General features: G+C 35.1%; 1 protein-coding gene across 4 annotated transcripts in view; it reads right to left on the minus strand.

Annotated features, from left to right (window-relative positions):
• Positions 1–97: 97 nt before the first annotated feature.
• Positions 98–23,050, minus strand: part of SMC1B (structural maintenance of chromosomes 1B) — a 30,161-nt gene continuing 7,208 nt past the window's right edge. For 3 of the 4 annotated variants that reach the window (XM_081958300.1, XM_081958302.1, XM_081958301.1), the window contains exons 7-26: positions 22,766–23,024; positions 21,226–21,366; positions 19,411–19,493; positions 18,802–19,009; positions 16,414–16,599; positions 15,867–16,046; positions 14,364–14,510; positions 13,593–13,730; positions 12,635–12,751; positions 11,550–11,656; positions 10,946–11,087; positions 9,799–9,944; positions 6,635–6,788; positions 6,215–6,313; positions 5,044–5,200; positions 4,274–4,428; positions 3,196–3,347; positions 2,026–2,095; positions 1,005–1,115; positions 98–889 (exon numbers count right to left, since the gene is read on the minus strand). In XM_081958300.1, the coding sequence (XP_081814426.1) occupies positions 785–889; positions 1,005–1,115; positions 2,026–2,095; positions 3,196–3,347; positions 4,274–4,428; positions 5,044–5,200; positions 6,215–6,313; positions 6,635–6,788; positions 9,799–9,944; positions 10,946–11,087; positions 11,550–11,656; positions 12,635–12,751; positions 13,593–13,730; positions 14,364–14,510; positions 15,867–16,046; positions 16,414–16,599; positions 18,802–19,009; positions 19,411–19,493; positions 21,226–21,366; positions 22,766–23,024 (2,857 nt within the window). In that variant the 3' untranslated portion in view covers positions 98–784. Of the gene's footprint in view, positions 890–1,004; positions 1,116–2,025; positions 2,096–3,195; positions 3,348–4,273; positions 4,429–5,043; positions 5,201–6,214; positions 6,314–6,634; positions 6,789–9,798; positions 9,945–10,945; positions 11,088–11,549; positions 11,657–12,634; positions 12,752–13,592; positions 13,731–14,363; positions 14,511–15,866; positions 16,047–16,413; positions 16,600–18,801; positions 19,010–19,410; positions 19,494–21,225; positions 21,367–22,765; positions 23,025–23,050 lie in introns of those variants that run through there. The other variant, XM_081958303.1, reaches the window with a different exon arrangement.

The following is a 23,050-nucleotide window of genomic DNA, read 5'->3' on the forward strand; positions in this document are numbered from 1 at the left end:
AAAGTTTAGCTCTCCATATAGAAAAGACTCATAGCAGATACGAAACTTGATATCTGAAAGCTAGAATTGTTTTATTTAACAATCTTCAAATGCAAGTATATACAGTGGGCATTCTACATCAAGAACTATTAATTGAAATCTCCAGTCAGTACATCACACTGTCTATAGATGTTCATCTGAAACTAGATTAGCATTCCCTTGAAATGCCGCAATTGGCAGTTTGTCCTATAATGACCAGAATGATAGGCAGATACGATGTACGTGCAGGTATTTCTAATACCACCCCAAAGCCCTGATCAAATAAAAAGTGCACAACTAAAAGACAGAACTAATACACAAAAGCAACCAAAGCCTTATAGCCTTCTATACTGCCCTTCCCTATATAGTACTTAAGTCTTAATCTTACTGCTTTAGTCTCTGATAGTTTTATATGTGTTGGCAATATGTACGTATGTAGGATCTTTCAGATTAATGATGAAACTACAAGAAGAAAAACAATAGAAATTTCTTCAATCCCCTCTTTTTTGCTTTTATTACAACATGTACTACTATTCCTTTGTTTGAATTTCTAGTTTGGGTCTCAGGTACTGCAGATATGAACAATCAACGTTCACCCCAACGTTCACTTGAATGACCTAATACAGAAAGTTTACCAGTTCTACATTAAGTATTTCATGGTATTGTTTTAAACTGAAGTAAGTGATTTAGTAACTACACATTTAACCATTGCAACAGGAATCATATAACTTTATCTAGAGCTGTAACTCAGTAGAACCAACAGGCATTAAAGCAGATAACTCTTCTTCGATTTCAGCCTTTCATTCTCTTCAGAGTCTGGATATCGAGTAAGATCGAGGATCAGTATCTGACTAAACATAAAGTCATCTTGCTGAAAAGGGAAGAGAGATTGGGCACATATTATCTTATTGCAATGATACAGGGATATTAATTGAAGGGTTTCTCTTTTTCATCTGTGAAATAAGTTGGGCAAAGGCATTACTTACTTTAGGGCAGACTCCAATTAAAACATCTGCTTTGGAATAGAATTCTTCCTTCAAGGAAATAATTATAATCTGAAACCTTTCTTCTGATTGCTGCCTAATAAAGTTTGATACCTTTTTGGAGAAAAAAAAGAGATGGCTATGAAAATTGGTAGTTATATGAAATACAATATGATTAACAAGGAAACTTATTTTATAAATTGGTAAATAAACTGCTGGGAAAAATCAAATCATCAAAACATCATTACAGTATGAGATGGCTGAAAATGCAACTATGTAAAAATAGACTATATATTTAAACTTTCTTTACCATATTTATGGTTTAAATGTGTTAAATTTAGAGAAGAGGAAGAATGCACCATGATAAAAAACATTTCTGAGTTACTAAAATTTGTTTCTTTATAAGGTAACTGAGTGATGTACAACTCCCAAATAGGTAATTGACATGAAAAAAATATACTGCAAGATTACACAGAATAACATTTAACATTAAATTGGGAGCTCTATCCAAAATAAAGCAATTCCTCCTCAGAAGGAAGAGGAAAGGTGGAAGGGGGATTGAGAGTTGAGAAGGAATGCTTCCAGGCCTCTAAAGATGGGGGCCAATCAGAGCCCACTGTGCTAGATGTTACTGGAGGAAGACAGTATTCTTCATGCCCATCTGGCCAAGGCCAACTCACCACAGACAATTCCACGCTGGATAACTCAACGCAATAAATGTTATCTGGCACTGTTTCTTTGACATTATTTCTATGTTTGTCAATATCTTGTAGAGAGTAAGGAAGAGGACCTTGATGGAGATAGGCAGGCTAGGATACAATTCTAATCCTACTTTAGGCATGAAAGCGAGCTGGGTAACTTTGGACCAACCCCCCCCCCCCCCACTTTCTCTTTCTCTCATCCCAACCCATCTCAAAGTTATTTTAATGGGCAAATAGGAGGTGGGATCCTAATATACCCCACCCTGAGTTATACAAATAAATGTTGGATATAGCTACAATAAACAAAGAAATGGATGACTTACTTTTCCAATGTTTGTGTTATCTAAAGCTGCATCAACTTCATCTAAAACAAAAAACGGAGCAGGCCTAAAACTGAAAAAACACAATTAAATGATTTATTAAAAATTAGTGAGGTCAATTCATGTTAAATGAAGACTGAAGGCTGAAGGCTGCCACCTTTATAATTCAAAAGCAAGTAAATAATTTAGCTTTGTAGGACAAAGACTTGATTACAGTACATCGAAAGCTGACTCACAAATACTTAAAAATATTTTGTCGAACAACAGATATTGGAGGCTTATTTTTTGCCTGAGTTTGGGGGGAAATGTTTCCAAGAGTTAGTCATGACTCATTATCCTCTGAACTGGATTTGGAAATCAGTGATGTGTACACAGAATCAGTTTGAAGATTGAGTGCTCCTCCAGTTATTGTCAAGTTTATCAGGTTTACAATTTGTGATATGGTTTGGAAAAGGCATGTGAAATCTTTTCAGTGAAATTTAAAGAAGAGAACTTCCAGATTTTTCCTGATCTCTGCCTATTGTGCCCTCTTTGAGAAAGGAATTTTCTCTGGCTAAAAAAAAAATTCTCAGAATTTTCTGTCTGGCCAGCATGGAAAACAGTAAACACTTTATGGATGTCAGTGACTACCGTATTTTTCAGAGTATAAGACGCAGCAAGGCTTTGAAGAGGCAAATTAAAAAAGGGTTTTGGGCATGAATAGGCTTATAGAGTGCTCCTGGGGTGTGGTGGGCCCAAAAACGAGCAAAAACCGGGCCATTTTTAGTGAAAACGGGCTGTTTTTGTCACAAAAAAGGGCATGGATAGACTTTAGGAGATTTATAGAGTGCTCCTGGGGGCTGGGTGGGCAAAATTGAGCAAAAAACACCGACCTATCTGATCAACAAGCTCAGCACACACGCACACACGAAAAGGAATCTGAATTATGGGAGGGGTGGAAGGAAAATTTTATTTTGTCTTAAATTTATGCAAGATTGCTCATTCTTGCCAATGAAATAAAATATGCTCACAAAGAAATGCCTCATTCTGTTAGAAATCTTTGGAGTGTGCATTACTGCCTTCTACAGTTTGAGGCTCTGAGAAGGCATGAGCGAACTGAGCAATTTAGTAGAAAAGATACCTCTCATATTACCTTCCTTTTCCAGAAACAGTAGCAAGATCCAGCTTGCTTACCTGTGCATCGCAAACACTAGAGCCAAAGCTGCAACAGACTTTTCTCCACCTGACAGGTTGTCCATTGGCATAAATCGTTTCCCGGGAGCTACACAGTTATAGCCGATGCCTCCCAAGTACGGTTCTTCGGGATTCTCTGGACTAAGGAAGGCCTACAAGACACATTTTCTCATTCAATTCAGAAGTAGAGGACGTTAAGCTGAGTTTTAGAATGAGCTTCCTATTCTTTGCTAGAGGCAGCAGAGAGTGTCTCAAAAGATAGTTGGGCTACTACTTCAGTGTCATTGTTGCCTTGAGTTCCCCAGGGGGTGTAATGTTCTCTATATAGACAATTCCACCAGGACATACAATCTGAAGTTTGGTGTTCAGGATTTGGTGGCACCAGAATTCTGAGAATACCTAATTTTATCTCTCCGTATAAATTTGCAAAAACTGTTTGGTGTCAGAATGGCAAGAGATCTGAAGCTTAAGATATGATGAAAAGGGATTCAACCTGCACTAGATAGATCTGCTTTCTTAAGGATCCCAATACCTGCATGTACTTTTAAAAGTATGTTCTGGAATAATCATGTTATTGATTTATTAAGTTTGCCTCCTCCCAAATAAACCATTCCATACTTTGCCATGGCTATATGCAACCCTTCAAAGTGTTCCTACCAAGAGAAAAACCTCTCTTTGGTAATAACTCTGTGATGAAATGCCTTCCATTCTTCAAGTACCTGCTCTCTCTCTCTCTCTCTCTCTTTTTTTTTTTTTTTTTTTTGAGACCATGAGACCTCTTCTTATTTATTTTTCCAGACATTAAAAGACCTCTTAGGAAAGTTTTACTGAATTTTGAGGTGTTCATGTTTTAAAGTTTGAAAACCTCTTGGTGTTTTATGTAACTGTTTAACCTGTATTCGTTGTTTCATTTTCTAACTACATTGTATTGTTTATACGTCACTTTAGCAACTTTCATGTATACTGCCCAGTATGGAAACGGCATACATAAATTAATAACAGGTTCTTAATAGTGATGTATGATGTATCTATTATCAAATGTCTAGTTTTAATTAATCAATATTAATGAAATAGTAACCTGAGCGCTGTTGTTTCTACAAAGTTTCTTGTAGATCTGATCAATAGCGACTGACACATGCTCAAAACACTGGCTGAATCTCTCGTATCTCTTTTTTTTCACTTTTTCAAATTCTTGCCTACATAATCTGGCTTCCTTCCTATGGACTTCAAATGCTATGGAGGATTAAATGGAATAAAATGTAGCAATTAAACATTAGAATTGATATTAGTAAATATATTACCTCACCTTAAGTTATCAGAAAACCCAAAAATAACTATTATAAATATGTGTAATAGGGTATTCTAAAATGTAAACATACATTCTATTTCAATTCATAGGCAATTTTTTTTAATGGAGGAAAAGAATTAAAAAATAAGCCTCAAGTGGAAATATTTGGTTCTGATTTTTTTTGTTCTTCCTTCAAAATAACCATCTGTCTGAAAAGAATATATTATTTACTGTGGCTATTCTCTTTATTCAGCAGTATTACAATACAGCTGTGAACTCAGTGGGACATAACAAAAAGGCATACATATTTGTGTCCTGATGCACATGCTGGCACTATAATTTTTTGTGCTTCTACTCTTGATCTTTCTGAAGCATTTGAAATGTACAATATGCTCATCTATATTTATCAACATACATGTATACATAAAAAGTTAAACTGAACTAGAGCCCAAATTTGATTCACTAGCAAAAGTCCAAATTAGAGCTAAAACCAAGTGAAGTGCTAGAAAAGTGCCTCCATTCCACAAATAATTAATGAAAATCGTTCAGCGTTTAATTACCATTGACAGATTCTTGGAATCTGCCTGTAACAATATGAAGCTTCTCCAGTGCTTTGAGATTTGGTGCTGTTGTTTTTAACAAAACATTTTCTTTACATGCCACTTCTTGCTGAAGTTGTTCTAAGTGAGCCTCAATCTCTTTGTCCGATTGCAATTCCTAATTGTAAAATGAGACAATTAGTGATGACAACAACTAAGAAATATTTCTGAAACATTAAGGACTGATTAAAAGGTAAAGAGTAAGTGGAGTAGATCTATGAGCAGTTATAGCATGAGATAATATGATAAAATAATATAGAATTTTAAAGACAGAAAAGAACACAAATTATAGCATGGCTATTGAAATACGTCTTTTGAAAGTCATACCCTGTATTATTAGTTTACCCATTATACCCTGGGGATTTCTGCAGGATATGGAAAAAAAATGTCAAGCCAGTGGCGCAATCAAAGTTCTGCCTACTTTTTATATATGATAAAACCAGGCTGAGTTTCAAGTGTATTCTTATGATGGCCATCTTGATTGATTTTTTTTTAGGACTGCACCTTGTAAACACATTATATTCACTGTTCACTGGAGAAATAAAGCTTCTTGGTAATAATCTTATATAGGCGTGATACTGAAACTACCCAATTCTAACTATGTAAAGTTCAACTTTTGGAATCTGAATCAAACCAGATGTGAAACTGTCTGGTTGCGAGTTAAAACACTTGCTTTAAAAAAACTGAAGTAGTATAACCTACAAGATCGTTTAAACTTATTCACTGAAAGGCACTTTCAAGATTTCTTTATGAAGTCCTAAATAAAAATCACAGCATACTTGACTGAAATATCACTTCCCACATCTTGAATTAAAATGATGTTTTAAAGATATTATGGGCCACACAGGAAACCACAGCAGTATGTTGTGTGTTTTTGCCAATGTATTCAGTTGAACAGAAAATGTTTTTATACATTACAGGTAGTACTCAACCTATGTTTGCAATTGGGACCGGAATTTCAGTCATAAATATGACCAGACCAGATTTTGCAACCAATTTTGCAATTTGTTACAGTGATTATTAAGCAAATCATATAATCACAAGTCTGAATCACATGGGTCATTAAGCAAATAACAGTTGTAAATTGCTTAGAGTTATAATCAATATTATATATGAAAAAAATATACATTACCTTTAAATGTTCGCTAACACTGCTATAGTCTATCTGCAGTGCCTCCTCTCTTTCATAGATATCTGCAGAGACTTCTGTGCTTTCAGTATCAGGCTCCAGCTGTATCAAATAGTTAAGTCAATTTTAAGAGTTAAAATAAAATCAGTATGTAAGAGTTGAGCAATCTTTAATTCTCATCCCAAAGGTGCTTTTTGAAAAGGCAACTGGACTTTATGTTTTACTTGAAGACATTTTGCTTCTCAACCAAGAAGCTTCTTCAGTTCTGGTATCTTTAATTCTCATATTTGCAATATTAATATCCACTTTCTAGTTCTTTTAAAAATCTAGTTTGATGCAGTTGTATTGGCTTACACAATTAGAAACAGATTCTCAACATTTACAATTTCCTAAACGATTCTGCCACAAAGGAGATTACTGTACCTCAATTTCACTAATTTCATCCAGAGATCCCAAAAGAAGGCTTATCCCTAGATCTTGCAGCTTGCAATCAAGAAGCCTGTTATGCTTCTCTAATTTCTTCTGTTCCAGAGAGGTCTCAATAGCTCCTGCTTCCTTTTGTAATGTTGCTAACTCTCTGCCAGCAAGAAAGGCAAATGTGACATTGGTATTTCTGAAACTTGAAAACAATTATGACAGTTTTCCATGTAACATTCAATTACCCTAAGGCAGGATTGTCAAAGTCACGACGTCATGGCGGTATCACATGACGTAAAGAGACTTTTCCTCCCTTCGCTAAACCAGGTGTGGGCATGGGCAGAGTGTGACGCATTAGGCCTGTAGGCCGAGAGTTTGACAGCCCTGCCCTAATGCAACGCTAGAAGAGATAACAGTCCCAGAATACTTTTCAACTATACTTTTAACCAGAATTTATCTTAAATGTAACACAGCATTCTAGATCTTCAGCACTTTCTGCCCAAATTCAGGACATTAATTGCTCATTGGAAATTCCAGTAGTGAGATAAATGAAATTAACTAATTGTAGGAGAAGAGCAGGCAGAACTGGGGAGCGGAGTAAAATGCATCTTCAGTTTAGAGTCTTTACTTTGCCACAAGAGATTCATGTCCATGTTCCCTTGAATTCCATAACTCTTATGTAGCACCAATTTAATTGACCAGACTCTTCTATATGGGCTTTAATAAATTATTTATGCTGCAACCTACATAGATGGTTCCAATTCTTTGTGCCTGACACTAACCTGCAAAATACCTGCCTGAGGTTCCATAAGAGATAAGATTCATTTATATGCAGCCAGTTTTTATTGGTACATCTTTACTTCTTGATCAGGGTTTCCAAGAGTTAAAAAAAAACATTAAAAAGTTCTAGCCTGAAAAAGTTTGAAAACTTCAAAACATATAATCTAGATATTTATCTATTTACATAGACGGGGGATTGTTCATTTATATTTATTGAATGTTCACCTTCCTTTTCTGTTTTTTTTAAGCATTCAAGCATACAGTAAATATGCAGAATACAATAACATATTTTATGCATAGACTACAGTAATTTATTTTTACCAGTGATTCCTATTTCTTAAAGACACAGATATATAGCTTTGTTCATCTGCTAAATATTGCAATCCAACAAAACTTTCATTATTTTATCTAAAGAGCTTTATAGGCAATTTTAAAGGTCCAGGCATCCAATGCAGACATAGCTAATTAAAGAAATTTGGAAATGTTCCCGTTAAGTATTATAATGGCATGTTGCATAACAGTGTGAATAGACACAAATATACAGTATATGCTTTGAATTTTCTCTTAAGATTCTCTTAAGATTTAGAAAATAGCAACAAAGAAAATAGAACAAAGAAACTATCAATAAAGAAAATAGCAATACTTAGAACATTTGACACAAAAGATAGAGTACAAAATGGCTTTTAAATATTTAACTCTTAAGATCCTTGCTGTGGAGGAGATTATTCCAGGATTCTATTAATTCAGGTGTGCTTTGAAGAATCACTGCTAAGACATGGGAGTCCTGGGAATTTACTTTGCTGTACAAAAGTTTATGGATATATATATAAGATAAGGTGGAGTTACCAGAGATCTGAGTTTTCTTATCCCTCCAAATATCTTAATCACTACAATTTGCATCACTGAAAAATAAAGTTGAATTAGTGTCCAGGTAAATTTTAAAGCATTTTCCAAAGGATTACACTTTCATCTTAAGAGAAAATGCGAAATATGAAGTCAAGAAGTGGGTGCTAGTCTCCATCTTTCGAAAGAGGATCTATTATTATAGGTCATGATGGCGAACCTTTTTTGGCTCATGTGCCAAAAGCGGGCAGAGCGCAGGGGGGTCGTGCATGTGCCTGCCACACCCATGCTATGCATATACAATAATACAATAGTAGAGTTGGAAGGGATCTTGGAGGTCTTCTAGTCCAACCCCCTACCTAGGCAGGAAACCCTATACCGTTTCAGACAAATAGCTATCCAACATCTTCTTAAAGACTTCCAGTGTTGGGGCATTCACAACTTCTGGAGGCAACTTCTGTTCCACTGATTAATTGTTCTAACTGTCAGGAAGTTTTTCCTCAGTTCTAAGTTGCTTCTCTCCTTGATTAGTTCCCACCCATTGCTTCTTGTTCTACCCTCAGGTGCCTTGGAGAATAGTTTGACTCCCTCTTCTTTGTGGCAACCCCTGAGATATTGGAACAATGCTATCATGTCTCCCCTAGTCCTTCTTTCTCTTAAGCTAAACATACCCAGTTCCTGCAACCGTTCTTCATATGTTTTAGTCTCCAATCCCCTCATCATCTTTACTGCTCTTCTCTGCACTCTTTCTAGAGTCTCCACATCTTTTTTACATCGTGGCGACCAGAACTGAATGCAGTATTCCATGTGTGGCCTTACCAAGGCATTATAAAGTGGTATTAACACTTCACGTGATCTTGATTCTATCCCTCTGTTGATGCAGCCTAGGACTGTGTTGGCTTTTTTTGGCAGCTGCTGCACACTGCTGGCTCATATTTAAATGGTTGTCCACTAGGACTCCAAGATCCCACAGCGCGCACGGCCAGCACCCCCCCCCCCATTTTTGGCATGCTTTTTCGCCCTCCCCAGGCTCCGGAGGCTTTATAGGAGCCTGGAGAGGGCGAAAACAGCCTCCCACCCCCCCGGAGGCCCTCTGGAGGCTTCAGTAACTTTGCTGAAGCCTCCAGAGCACAAAAAACTGTCCCTACGGGCAAACCGGAAGTTCAGGAATGGACTTCCGGTTTGCTTGTAGGGCTGGTTTTAGGCTTCTCTGAAGGCTCCGGAGGGCTAGAACTGGCCCCACGAGCAACCCGGTTTGCTTGTAGTGTCGTTTTCTGCCCTCAGAAGCCTTCAGGGAAGCCTCCTGAAGCCTCTGGAGGATGAAAAATGGCCTCAAAAGAAGGCCGAAGTCAGCTGGCCAGCTGACAGGGCAAACCTTGCGTGCCCTGACAAATGGCTCTGCATGCCACCTGTGGCACACGTGCCATAGGTTCGCCATCACGGTAATAGGTGAATTAAAGTTCAAGGCAATATGAGAGGTTTGTAACTCAGGCCTGACAAGACCATTTCAGATGAAATTAATTATCTTTCCAACAAAAACCAGTTACCTATTTAAAGTTAATAACGCCTTCCTTGATTCTTCAATTTCACTCTGTGCTTTTGCAATATTGATTTTACTAATATTCTGCCTTTCCCTAAGCTGCTGTAATTCTTTCATGACTTCATTTACCATTTGTAAAAAGTTTTCTTCATCCTATATAGGAAAAACATATTATTTTGTAAATAGAAGTGCTCAGCTGTTAAACAGGTTCTTCACCAAACGATCTAATGAAGGATGCCAGATTAATGATAATATCAACATTTGTGACTTTGTCATGATTACTAACTTCTCAAACATGCATATATTTACATGAAATTTTACATAAGTTTCAGTAAAAAATGTCCATATTTCATTGTTAATTATCAATATATAATTTACATCTATAAGTAATTTCATAAGTCACACTTATACGTTAGTACTAAAGATGGGACAGAGGCATCTCAAGTCTTCCAGATATTGTTAAACACCAACCACCATCATTCTTGCTATCCGGACTTGCTGGATGCGGCTAACATAATCTGCAAAACGTATATACTCTCCTCTTCTTTTTATAGGGAATGCAAAATAATCAGTGTAAACAGATTTCATGTAATTTTGTATAAACAAATCAGCAAAAACATATATAGATTTCTGATTAAGATAAATTATAGAGAAAATAGGTTTAAGATAAATGTAAAGGTTCCCCTGCACATGCGTACTAGTCGTTTCTGACTCTAGGGGGCAGTGCTCATCTCCGTTTCAAAGCCAAAGAGCCAGCGCAGTCAGAAGACGTCTCCGTGGTCATGTGGCCGGCATGATTAAATGCCGAAGGCACACAGAGCGCTGTTACCTTCCCACCAAATGCTCCCTATTTTTTTACTTGCATTTTTAATGTGCTTTCGAACTGCTAGATTGGCAGAAGCTGAGACAAGTAACGGGAGCTCACTCTGTTACTGGCACTAGGTATTTGAACTGCTGAACTGCCGACCTTCTGATCGAGAAGCTCAGTCTCTTAGCCACTGAGTCACCTATAGGTTTACATTTTTACAATTCCGATACTAAATTAGAATCTATTTTATTAATTTACAGTATAATAAAGTCCTACTGGTGTGTCTATAATCATTAATAATTTACAGTAAAAAGTGCTGTTACATTTTTAACTAAAACTATGTTACCTTTTTCAGGTGAATTATTTCAGCTTCTTCTTTTTGAATCTCTGCCTTTAGCACGCTATTTTTCTTTACCATCTTTTCTACAAGACTGTTAATAAACTCAAGTTGTGTGTTTAGTCTTGTCTTCTGGTTTTCAAATTCAGATCTAGCCAAACACAATTTTGCAAAATAAAAGACAATGTAAACTCAATTTATTTTGTCAACTAGTAAGGATAGGGATTCTTATTTCTCACACAAGAAATATGTAATATGGTTATCAGGAAATTCATGAATACACTTTCCTAAAATTTATAAAATATTTAAATGCTGCAGACCGTGGCATGCTGGATATTTTACATAGATAATAAATGCACTTATTTCAAACATATCCAGATCTTTCAGCAAAGGTTCTATCCAAACCTAAAGGATATTAACTGTTTTTACTTCTTTCCCAAAGCTCTTATTTCTCCTCTCATCTACCTTACTTTATTAAAAAAAACACTTTTCTACTCACACATTTTATCTTTGCAGGAACGTCCTCTTCCTATCCAGATATGAAACATATTAAAGATTGCACTCAACAAAGAAATTATTAAATGAGTATTCTTTTTCAATTCTGAATGTTTACCTCTTGTTGTCAACTTCTTCTTGCTTTTGTATGTGTTCTTTTTCATATACACGAATGTTCTCTACACCAATTTCTTCACAGAATTCATGAAAAACATTGTCTTCCACCTATTATAATACCATCCCCCATCCAAAGTAAGGAATTAAATATATTTTATAAAAACAAGAATGCTTCATTTCTGTAATAAAGTAATATGGAATAAGACACAGAAATGTTAAAATCCGTCCTTTTTATGTTAATTTTACCAGCATAAGAGAATTGTTTTAGATAAAAACTATTAGAGGAATAGGGGAATTATTTTGCTATTACAGGTTTCTTCTTTAAGCTGACAAAATCGCTCTGGTCTTTCACCATCTCAAATGCAAGAATTCTGGTTTGGTTTCTGTGGCATTTCCTTCTCCTCACATTGGAAATTCTGGTTTGGTTTCTGTGTCATTTATTCTTCCTCACATTTCCAACATTATACAAACATTAATTTCAATTTACTAAGTGTTATAATACCACTTACTCTTGCTAAAATGATTGGGAAAATGTTATTAAACTTAATGAGATTTATTCTGTTTACAACAAATTCTCAAAGCAGGATAGAAAGAATATTTTAAAAATTTGTCTGCATTTTAAACTCCACTTTGTGATTTTATCCTTTCAGAGCATTCTGCAGTTACTACTTTCAATGTTTCCAAGGAGTAACAATATTCTATTCCATATCAGTGTTATACTGACAGAAAACATTTGTTTTTAATATTCTTTTGAAGACAAAAATAAGTCATTGGACTACTACATGGATTCCAACCCTTATTTACTTTATAATATTTGAATATTTCACCTAGGAATCCAACAAGTTAGTTTCTAATTTCAAAAACATGACCAAAGTTAAATTTGATACAATATAAAATTTCATTCAAGGCTTTGCAAGAGAATGCACGGGATCATATTCAAGGTTACATTCCATAAAAATGGTTAGATTTAAGAATATTCTTTTTTGAAAATATAACCTATTAGCTAGAATAGAAAGACCACAAACCAATGCTATAAGTTAGCCAGCTACAATTCCAGGTGCTGCTATAATGGACAACCTTATATACCTCATTAATTTGTTTTTTAAGCTCATTCGTTTTTTCAGTTCTTTGTAAGACTCCTTCATTCAGCATGGTGTACTGGGACTGTATATTAACCATTTCACTTTCCAGCATAGATTTTTCCTGAAGAGAAATAAACATGAAGAAAATTTAGGTTTATTTAATGGCCGACTATTCTAACTGCTTTGATTGATTAACAAGGCCATGATTTAGTAAACTTGGTTTAGTGGACTTTGAACTTAACAAAGGCAGCTGAACAGGAATACAGTATACTGGCAGATCAATGACTACAGCTGTGGAGTGGCTGGGATAGCAGGCACACAGCAGATCTTAGGAGAGGTCTTGCTAGGAACTGTTATGAAGAAGAGGGTGATGCATACCTGCTTTACCCTATTTTTCAACCCCGCCCTACTCAAGAGTTCTTGTTAGGGTTGGGGTAAACCTCTAATTTTGGACATGCTACTTTAATCGACATGCTTGCTCCTAGTAGTTCTGTTGAATTAAGAGCTTACTAAAGTGGTCAAATTTCATTTACCTAGCTAAGTAGCAAGAGCCAGTCAACAACTGACTTCAAAGAACGAAACGGTGTCAGACATTAATAGGAACATTCTATAAACCAAAGATTTTTCAATTGAAATGTTGAAAAAGCATTCAGGAAGAGGAAATGCCAAACATGGCAGAGTTTGTGTAATTATCAGAAGTCAAATTCAGTTAACTTTTACTGCAACACTTCATATGATTATTCAAATATGGAGGTTTTTTAGTTCACAGCAACAATGTTAAAGAAATATATCATAAAAAAATACTACAAAACTTAAAACAAAAATTAATAACTTAACTGAACAATACAATACTTAGAACATACTACACAGATTTTCAAAAAGAAAAACAAACATTTTAATTATAAAATACATTATTTAGGCAAAAGTTAGACAAATGAGAAAATTTAAAAGCCTGATTCTACCTTATAGAAATTAGCCAGACGTTTTTTCTTAAGAATCTCTAGTTCATTTTGTGAATATTTGTATCGTGTTTGAATTCCTTGGCACTGAGCTTGCAAATGCTTTAAATCAGCTTCCTTGTGTTTAATTTTCAGTAAGATCTATGGAAAGATGTTGTACAGTGTAATAAAGAGGTAGAAGACATCCTACAAAATCCAGATATGAAAGAGTTCATCCATTAAACCCTAAAACTGTCAATCTAGGTAGTGGGAAGAGAGCAGCAAAGCCCAAGACACTCAAATTGAAATGTTTCCCTCTCCATTTTTGTTCTTAAGCCTTCCATTTGGGGAGGAAATGGCATATCTTGCCAGATGAGAAAAATGCCTTAACCTGGAGAAGAGTTGGAGAATCAGAAGAAACACACATCTAGGGAAGTGGAGCTCTGTGTAAATTAGGATGCTTTTTGAAATTATATTCTTGATTTATTTAAGCTGTTTCATTCGATCCTTAGTCCTATTTTGTTCTAATTGTACTGATGTATTCCAGCCTGGAAGATTAGCTGTTAGTTAAGGACTGTGTCATACATAGTATTTTCCTTTTATCTTCTACCACTGCCCTCAATTCTCAATTAGTTCCTCTTCCTTAAACTACTTAATAAATAACCTGTTTATTAAGTATACAAAGTTTAAATATTCCCATATTTAAAAATTATGCAAAATCAACAATTTAATTTTAATAGTTATATGACTTTTTTATTAGAATATAGTGCCACATATAAAAGTTTTTAGCTTTACCTTTAGTTCATCCATTAGCTTCTCCCTTCGTTCCTTAAGTTCATTTACTTCTTTTTCTTCCCAACATTTAGCCTTCAGTTTCAGATAGCTTGAGCCCCCAGAAATTATTCCAGATTTCAAAAACAAAGTTCCATCAAGAGCCACTGTCTGAAAATTGAGAAAAAGCAGAAACAGAAAATTTGAAAGATAATTAGTTATTTTCATCATACTTATTACTACCACCCTTTTGTTCTGCCTTTTATATATATAGCTTAAGGCAGTGAACTCACTTAATATTCTTGCCTCTTTTCTCCACAACCACCCTATGAGATGGGTTGGACTGACAAAGAGTGATTAATCTATAGTCACCAGCGAGCTGACATACCTAAGGGAGACCTAGAATTCACCATCTGCTGGTTTTTAGGCCAGCACCTTAATCACTATATTAAATTGTTTGCTGGACACAAGTAATACACTGTTGACACTTCTGTGTCTCTGTGGTCCATAACCAATTTTAAGACACTTCACAATCAGCAGGCATTTACGATTGTTGCAGATCAGCAGACACATAATAATCATTTGTACACTTTAAAACCAGAAATTAATACCAAGATTAGTCCTAGATTAACAATCAAGCAGAAAACAATACCCCAATCAAGGAACTACCAATTTACTGTTACCAAGCTAACAGTAAACAACAGCCTAATCAAGGAACCACCAACCACACTCCCACTACTGACAGGGAAAGCAACTAATAGTGCAAATCTTACTCCCTTTGCAAGAGTGTAAATCTTATTGCCTTCTAGCACTGATAAAATTTCTAATTGGGTAAAGAAACATCTGCAAAAAACACCCAAGCTCAGACAGCACCAAGTACCTCACAATTCAACCCTGAGCTACAAATATTCTCTTCTATCGATATTTTCAACATTGAGAGTCAATGGGGAAGTCAGCAGCAGCAAGTCATGGTCATGTGATATATCATTTAACAACCAACAGTAAATAAATTAACAACTGAATGGGAAGTGACATTATAACTCCATAATGTCATTTGATGCTTCACTTGGTGAGCATGTCGCTGTGCTACAGAGTTGCCAGTCCCAATTACGTTTGCTAAGCAAGGGCTATATGTATATTTGAAATACTGCCTACATGCTTTTAAAGAGCCACAACATATTTTAAGGACTACCAAACTTTTCAGTCCATTATGAATTGAATCCAAGCTAATTAAAACTGAGTATTTCAAAGTAAAAAATTAAAAGCATCCACTTTCCTAGGCAAGTAAATAGAAGAAACCTTTTCGGAATAACAGCAGTACTTTGTCATTTCTAAAAGCCAATAAACAGGGGAGAGATTTAAATCTGGAACAGTACTTCAGCTGTACAAAGATACAGCCTGACAATCTATGTTCCAGCTGTATCTTCAAATGATAAAGTTCCATCAGAGCCAAAGCTTATTTGACTAACACCATTATTAAAGACCATTTAAAAACTATATTTTAAAACTCAGCTGCCTAGTACTTACTTTCAGTCGATGTTGGCCATCAAATGCTAACTGTTTCGCTTCCTTTACTGTTTCGCATACAAGGCCATTTCCACAGACAAACTGAATAACTTTCTTCAACGGAGGAAAAGATGTTTGTATGACATCTATCAGCAGTTTTGCTCCTCTTATTTCTCTTAACTGTTCATTGATTGGTTCAACCTACATATTAAAAGGTGTGGGTAAATCTCATACTACATAGAAAAATGACTTGAGTTCCTTCTTTTAGAAAAGCAAAAAATAAATAAATAAATACACTTGAAGAAACAAAACCATCTAAGAAAAACTAATGCCCATTTTATTAACAAACCAATTTGGAGTTAAAAGAGAAAAGAGAAACCTATAGACATTAGACAAGGGACATCAAAACAAAGCTATTGAGATAAAATGGCAACCCAAAGTATGCCTATTTATATTCATGTCAGAATACATAAAAATGAATAAAATTTAAAATATGATCTTTCCATGAAAGATCCTGAGTGAGATCTGGAATTAAAAGATGCTACTATGTTTTCTTTAAACAACTTACTTCAAGGTAATCCAGAGGAAGGAACGTTTCCGGCTCAGCTCTTTCTTCCTTGAGGAAACGAATGCAATTTCTAGCTGCCTTTTCTGAGGCCACAACAATTGCAGTCATATATTTGCCAAAAACTTTGGTGACAGCAAGCTGGTATTTTTTATGGATGGGGTGACACAAATCTACGAGTCTTCCAAACTAAAGGAAAAATAGTGTACTAATTTGCAACAAGTAATTGTCAACCTTCAACATTCATTTAGTGACCAAAGTTACAACATCACTGAAAAAAGTGACTTATGACCGTTTTTCACACTTACAACCGTTGCAGCATCACCATAGTCCTGTGATCAATATTCAGATGCTTGGCAACTGGTTCATATTTATGATGGTTGCACTGGGGTCATGTGATCATCCTTTGCAACCTTCTAACAAGCAAAGTCAGTGGGTAAAACAGACTCACTTAACAACTATGTTACTAACTTAAAAACTGCAATGATTCAACAACTGTAGCAAGGAAGGTCATAAAATGGGGCAAAACTCACTTAACAAATGTCTCACTTAGAAACATAAATTTGGGGCTCAATTGTGGTTGTAAGTTGAGGACTGCCTGTATTTATACTTTTTTGCATAAAATTACTTCAACTGATGTAGATACCAGCTGTCAAGAACTTCCCATAAACGTGTATGGAAATGCAGCAAATAAATAATATTGCTCTACTACTTTGTTAGTCCCGAAATGTAAGTCAGCCCAATAAATTACTTCATATTAAGACTAAAAGTACTCTAAGATTGGCTTCATAATAGAATCTTACCACTCGGATTACTTTGTCCTCTTTTTATACAATAAGAATTAGGGAGGTGCCTATCTGAGACATTCTGGCATCCCTCCCTCCTTGTTTGGGCTTAAGTAGTGTTTCCCTCCTTGTTGTTTTGGTAAGGAATTTTCCCTCTCTCTATCAAGGCCTTCCTACTTATTATTCCCTTGCATCTTTTAACATTTATGTGAAGCTGCTGAGCCTTGGTGCTTCTAAGACCAAGGGGAGGGGCTGAGTGAGATATCAACAGTATGATGATGATATCCAGCTGTATTTCTCCACTGCATGCCAAGGAGGAGATGCAGTGGGGGTTTTGACTCAGTACCTGGAGGCTGCAAGAGACTGACTGGTATGGAACAGAGTCTGAATCCCAGCAAGATGGAGCCCAGCACTTCCACATAGTTATGAAGGAGCAGTTACACATTCTTAGCAGTTCCTGCTTCAGTAGCAACAGGAAGCTGTGCCCAATAAAGCCCTTGATTAATTTCAACTCATCTGTCAATTTTAGGCCTTCCTGGCCCAAAGTCCTTCCACATCTTTGTGTGAGATGACTGCAATTTGCTCTATGTGGGCTGCTCTTCCAGATGGCCCAGAAGCTCTTCCAACTGGATTCAGTGAATCAACACTTAATGGACACAAGACTTAATATCTCCTAACCATAGCAAGTGCCATGAGTTTCCCCCAAGAGGTTGGGGTTTCAGATACTCAAAGCTCCCTCAATTTGGAATAGTCTGCTGCCCCAGGTCAGGGTGGTCCCATCTTTAGGAAGGTAACTTATTTAGAATGGGTAAAGTTAATTAGGCAACAGTAAATATATAGTGTTTTAATAGTATTTAATTCACAACAGATCTATTTATATTTTTATAATTGTGAATTGTTAGCATCTAGTGAGTATGTAGTATATATATGTTTGTACATTAAAAAATAATAATTAAAAATGGATGTCAATTGCTTTAAGGTTTGCTTGTTTAAACTAGGACCTCCGAAACTCATCAGCTCATTAACCCCTTCATGAAGCTTCAGTTTGTTTAATCTATCCTCAAACATTTATTATATGAAAATAATTTAAGAAATACTTTAACTAATAGTTCCATGAATAATATTATGACAAACAACTGCAGCCACTATTTAAAAACCAATGGCATTAACAAAATCACTATCAATCAAGCACAAAAGGCAGCTTTTCTTGGAATAGCTTACATCCTGTGATGATACCTTTAACATCGGTCCATCCCAAGTCCTTGGGGAAGGACTTGATAGATGGATAAAAATGCCAAATCCAGTCTGAACATCTGGTTGATTGTGCAATGAAACAACATCATCATCATCATCATCATCATCATCATCATCCCTTTTTGAATTGTTCCATCAACCTTTGAGAATCAGTACTGACCCCTTTGGGAAACCTGGTTTAAACTCATATTGAAAAATATTATTAATCTGTCTGCATTTATTATCCCCATGGCATTGAGCTTGTTTTTTTACTAGTGTTCAGTATTACAAAATAACCAAGTAGAATGTACTATTAAAAGAGTTATCTATTTGTAAATGAAGTGAAATTAAAATAATTAATCTATTTAATTACCACAAAATCAGGATATAATCTTTTGAGGCTCTCCAAATTTTCTGCCCTCTTCTGCTGGCGTTTCCCTTCATGGACATCAATTCTAGCATTCTGCAAATCACTAATAACTTTACTCAGTTCTTCATTTATTTTGCCTATTCTGATCTTTGAAGTTTGAATCTCATTTGTCAGTATTTCTTCTTCTTGCTTTTTTTCTTCTAAAGATTCCCTTCAATTTAAGCCAAAAAGTGGAAAAACAAATAAAGACTTGGACAAATAATTTAATGTCAAATAAAGTTAGCATAAATTCTGATGGCCAATGCCTATAAGTCAAGCGCTCTTAGTTTGCAAGACCCAAATTCAGATGAGTTTTGAGAAATTAGTGCATACTTAGATAAATAACCCGAAGGAGGTAGATCATATATTATGTAACATTATTATACTAAGCCCAAAACTTCTGAGGATATACCAAACATACAGATCTTAGTTTATGCTATGTTCTTGAATAATCCATTTGGACAAATATGTAAGTAATATAGAAAACGAAATGAACTTTAGCAAGATTTGCATCTAAAAAGCTTGTTTTAGTGCAGGAAATTATTAATTTTAATAAATGCTATAAATACGTACAAGCATGTCCTACTGTATTCCACAAGCTTCTCCATTCTTCTTTCATTATCTTCTATCTGTTCTAAGACATGCTTTATATTTTCCTAAAAGTATGTAGTAAGATACATTTAAAAATGGTTTTACATATAATATATTTAAAGAATTTTACCGATTTTTAAAATTATGATTATCAGTGTTTAACTTCCCATAAAATGTTTTTCAATTTACTACAACAAAAACATTTTTTCAGTACCATTCTTCTTTTATTGATGATGTGTGTTATAGGTTTTAATGAATGTTTTCCTCTTCATTTTATTCTCTAAAATAAGTAAGAGTATTACATACAACATAACTAGATTTTGCCTAGCAACAACTGAAAATTCTCAAAAAGAAAAAAGGATACTGGCATGGGTAAACTCACTGAGATTTTCTTTTAAAAATCTTTTTTACATCTTTTTTCTGGCCTTCAGAGGCCACGCTTTAGTCTATAATTTTAGTATTAATATTTTTTAAAAATGAGATACTTTAGCGTTTGAATTTTACAGTATTGTGCTAGCAGTACTGAAGTTTTAGTTATCTCCTGTCAGTTGTAACTTTTAATGGAGATGTGAGATGGATGTAATTTTTCCTGCTTGCATTTTACAGTGGTCCATGACTAAAATGAATTTTTCTGGTGGTGGTTCTCAGCATCTTGTTTTTTCCCACAATGTACAAAGAACAATAATATATCACAATACATTAGTCACAGAAAGGATTGTGCATGGGGTAGAGATACTGGGAATGTTTCCTGTACTTCCTGTAATTTTCCCCAAATGCATTACTAAAGAAGTATCTTCTATTCAAACAGAACAGCACTTTTTATGCACACTGAGAACACTTATCACCAACTTTGCAGAATTTGCACAATCCTTTTGAACTTTAAGCCTTTCCTCTCAGGAGTTAGCAATCCTTCCGGCAAATCCAGTATCCTCTTCTGAGTGTGACTATGATGCTCCTCGTCAGACACTGGATCATATAATGTCTAGCTGCCATTTGGGAGCTTATACAGGAAGAAAAGCAGACTTCCTCCAACTACTGGGCTTAATTGTTTATAAATGGCCAAGATAAGAATATATAGAACACATTATATTCTTAGGAATCAACATATTTTAAAATGCAAAGTATAACTAATGTATAATTTCTTGAATTCTTCAAACTTTACAAAATTGACTACATATTTCTAGCATATGTGTACCATAGTATTACGTGCTCCTTCTATATAATTTTATTACTGTTATCCATGTGCTCTATGCCATATGCTAAATAAATAATAAATAAATAATCCAGCCAGCTTTGTGTGTGCAAATTTGTAAGCCATTTATAAATATCTGAAAGACTACTGGGCATAAGACAGAACCTTAGGATGCTCCACTGAATACCTGTACTTTGGAGACATAGATCCAATAAGAATTACATGTTGGATACTACTGTTCAATCAACTCCAAATCTATCTGTTAGTGAAATCATCCACCATCCATCTCACACTTTTTCTCTTTATCAAGAAAGAAGCTATGGTCATCTATATTAAATGTTTTACTGAAACCTACTAACTATATCTATTCTTTGATCTACTAATCTGGTTGTCAAAAAAGCAATACAATTTGCCTGCTATTACCTATTTAAACAAACGGATTCTTGCAAAACTATTGCTTGATTATCTTTGCTAGGATTTTTCCAAACATTGTTGTCCAAACTAAACTTTAAGTCTTCAGCACAGCCCTACTAAAAAGGAGCTCATTATTTTTAGAACATTGTTTTTGGCTCCCAAATCATGATTAATATATATTATATATATACCTCAGTTTCTTTTTGTCTCCGCCGATCAAATGACATCTTTTCTATATCTGCCTTCTGCTCCCATAGCAGTTTTTCCCGTTGCTGAGTTAATGTGGCTACCTTTTTATGAACTAATTCTTTCAACTCCTGATACTGATTTACCTGCACACAAACAGAAAAACCTTGATCGTGTGTATGGGATTGTATCCCTAAATAATTCGTATAAATCATAATCCAACGGTCCTAAGTGCGAAAACTGGTCAAAAGTCACTTTTTTCAGTGCCATTGTAATGTCAAACAGTCACTAAATGAAGTTATAAATCAAGAACTACCTACTACAAACAGGGAGACTGTTCTAATCCTGTCTTAGACACTAAACTAGTAACCAGTCCATTTTTCGCAGCCCTGGGAAGAACGCAATGGCAAACCACTTCTGAACACTTTCCAAGAATCTACAGGGTCGGGTCCAGGCAGTTGCCAAGAGTCAAGTGACTCAAACATACACACCCTCACACACGTAATTTATTATCTAAGGCAAATGTAATGTTGTTCTTCAGAGAATTGCATAGATAGCCCAGCATGTTTATTTCTAAGATCTAAGTAACATTAGATCTTCACATTTGCCATAAGCACATTGAAATCACACATTAGGGTTATTTTAAATGAATGATAGCAAGCTTTAACTTTTCATAGAATTCATAGAATCTCTATTATATCCTCATCTTTATCTGCTGTAGAGATATATATCTTGTCCATGGTAGTATTGGCAGATGTGATGCTAATTGTTACATAATCCAATTTGGATATGAAATTTAAATCTTTATCTTTGGGTTATGTTATGTAGCATTACGGTTACTCCATTATAATGCATTTTTTCCAAAATACTCTAGTTTTTTTCAGATTGTTTAAATGCTATTACTTGCAAAGTAATACAATCTTCCAGATATCATCAGCAGGGTCTAGTGAATTAGAAGTCAAGTTGTTCAAGTTTTAAGGGTCGGTGTTCATCTGAACAAACTTTTTAGGAAGAAAATTTACTAATAATTAATTGATTGTACACCAAAATTTAAAAGGGGTGGGAGAAAGCACATATAAGGATTTAGGATTCAAGACTGAATTATATATTTATGTATACTATAGATCTCTCTCTCTCACACACACAACTTATTGCATTTATATATTAAATTTATATCTTACCATCATTCTGGAGTCCAAGGCAGCATACTTTCTATTTTTCCCCATTATAACAACCCTACTGAGTTGGGCTGAAAGTGATTGGTCCAGAGTTACCAAGTTTCCATGACGGACAGTGGACTGGAACTTAAGTTACTCCCACTCCTAGCCTAACACATTAACCATTATCACTATATCTTTCTCTCTCCTTTTGTGCAAATCGGCATTGTAGATATACACTGCAGTACAAATTACTATTAACATAGTATAACAATGATGGCCATAAATTACTTTCTGATTTAAGTATGTAACTACAATTATACAAATTAAAGCCCTAATATACTCTTTTGAATATTATATATAGAATTTTTATTTGCCTTGAATTTACCTGACTTTCTTCCAGGAAAACTTCTCTTTCTCTATGTTGTGCCTCTTCTTCAACCCTTTTTTCAAATGCTTTCCAAGCTTTATCAATCTCAATCAACTCCAGCTCTAATTCCCTTCTGCCTTCTTCTTGCTTAGCTTGCTCTTTCATATGATCTCTTAACTTATTTTTAGCCATATCTACTTTTTTAATTTGGTGAGAAGTTTTTTCCTTTGCTTTAATATACTGAGACCTCTTTTGGTTCAACATAATTTCTAGAGCCCTAGAAAGGAATACAATTTTCAAAAA

This window comes from Natrix helvetica (assembly GCF_964273705.1).
Source record: "Natrix helvetica genome assembly, chromosome: 6".
NCBI classification, from domain to species: Eukaryota; Metazoa; Chordata; class Lepidosauria; order Squamata; family Natricidae; genus Natrix; species Natrix helvetica.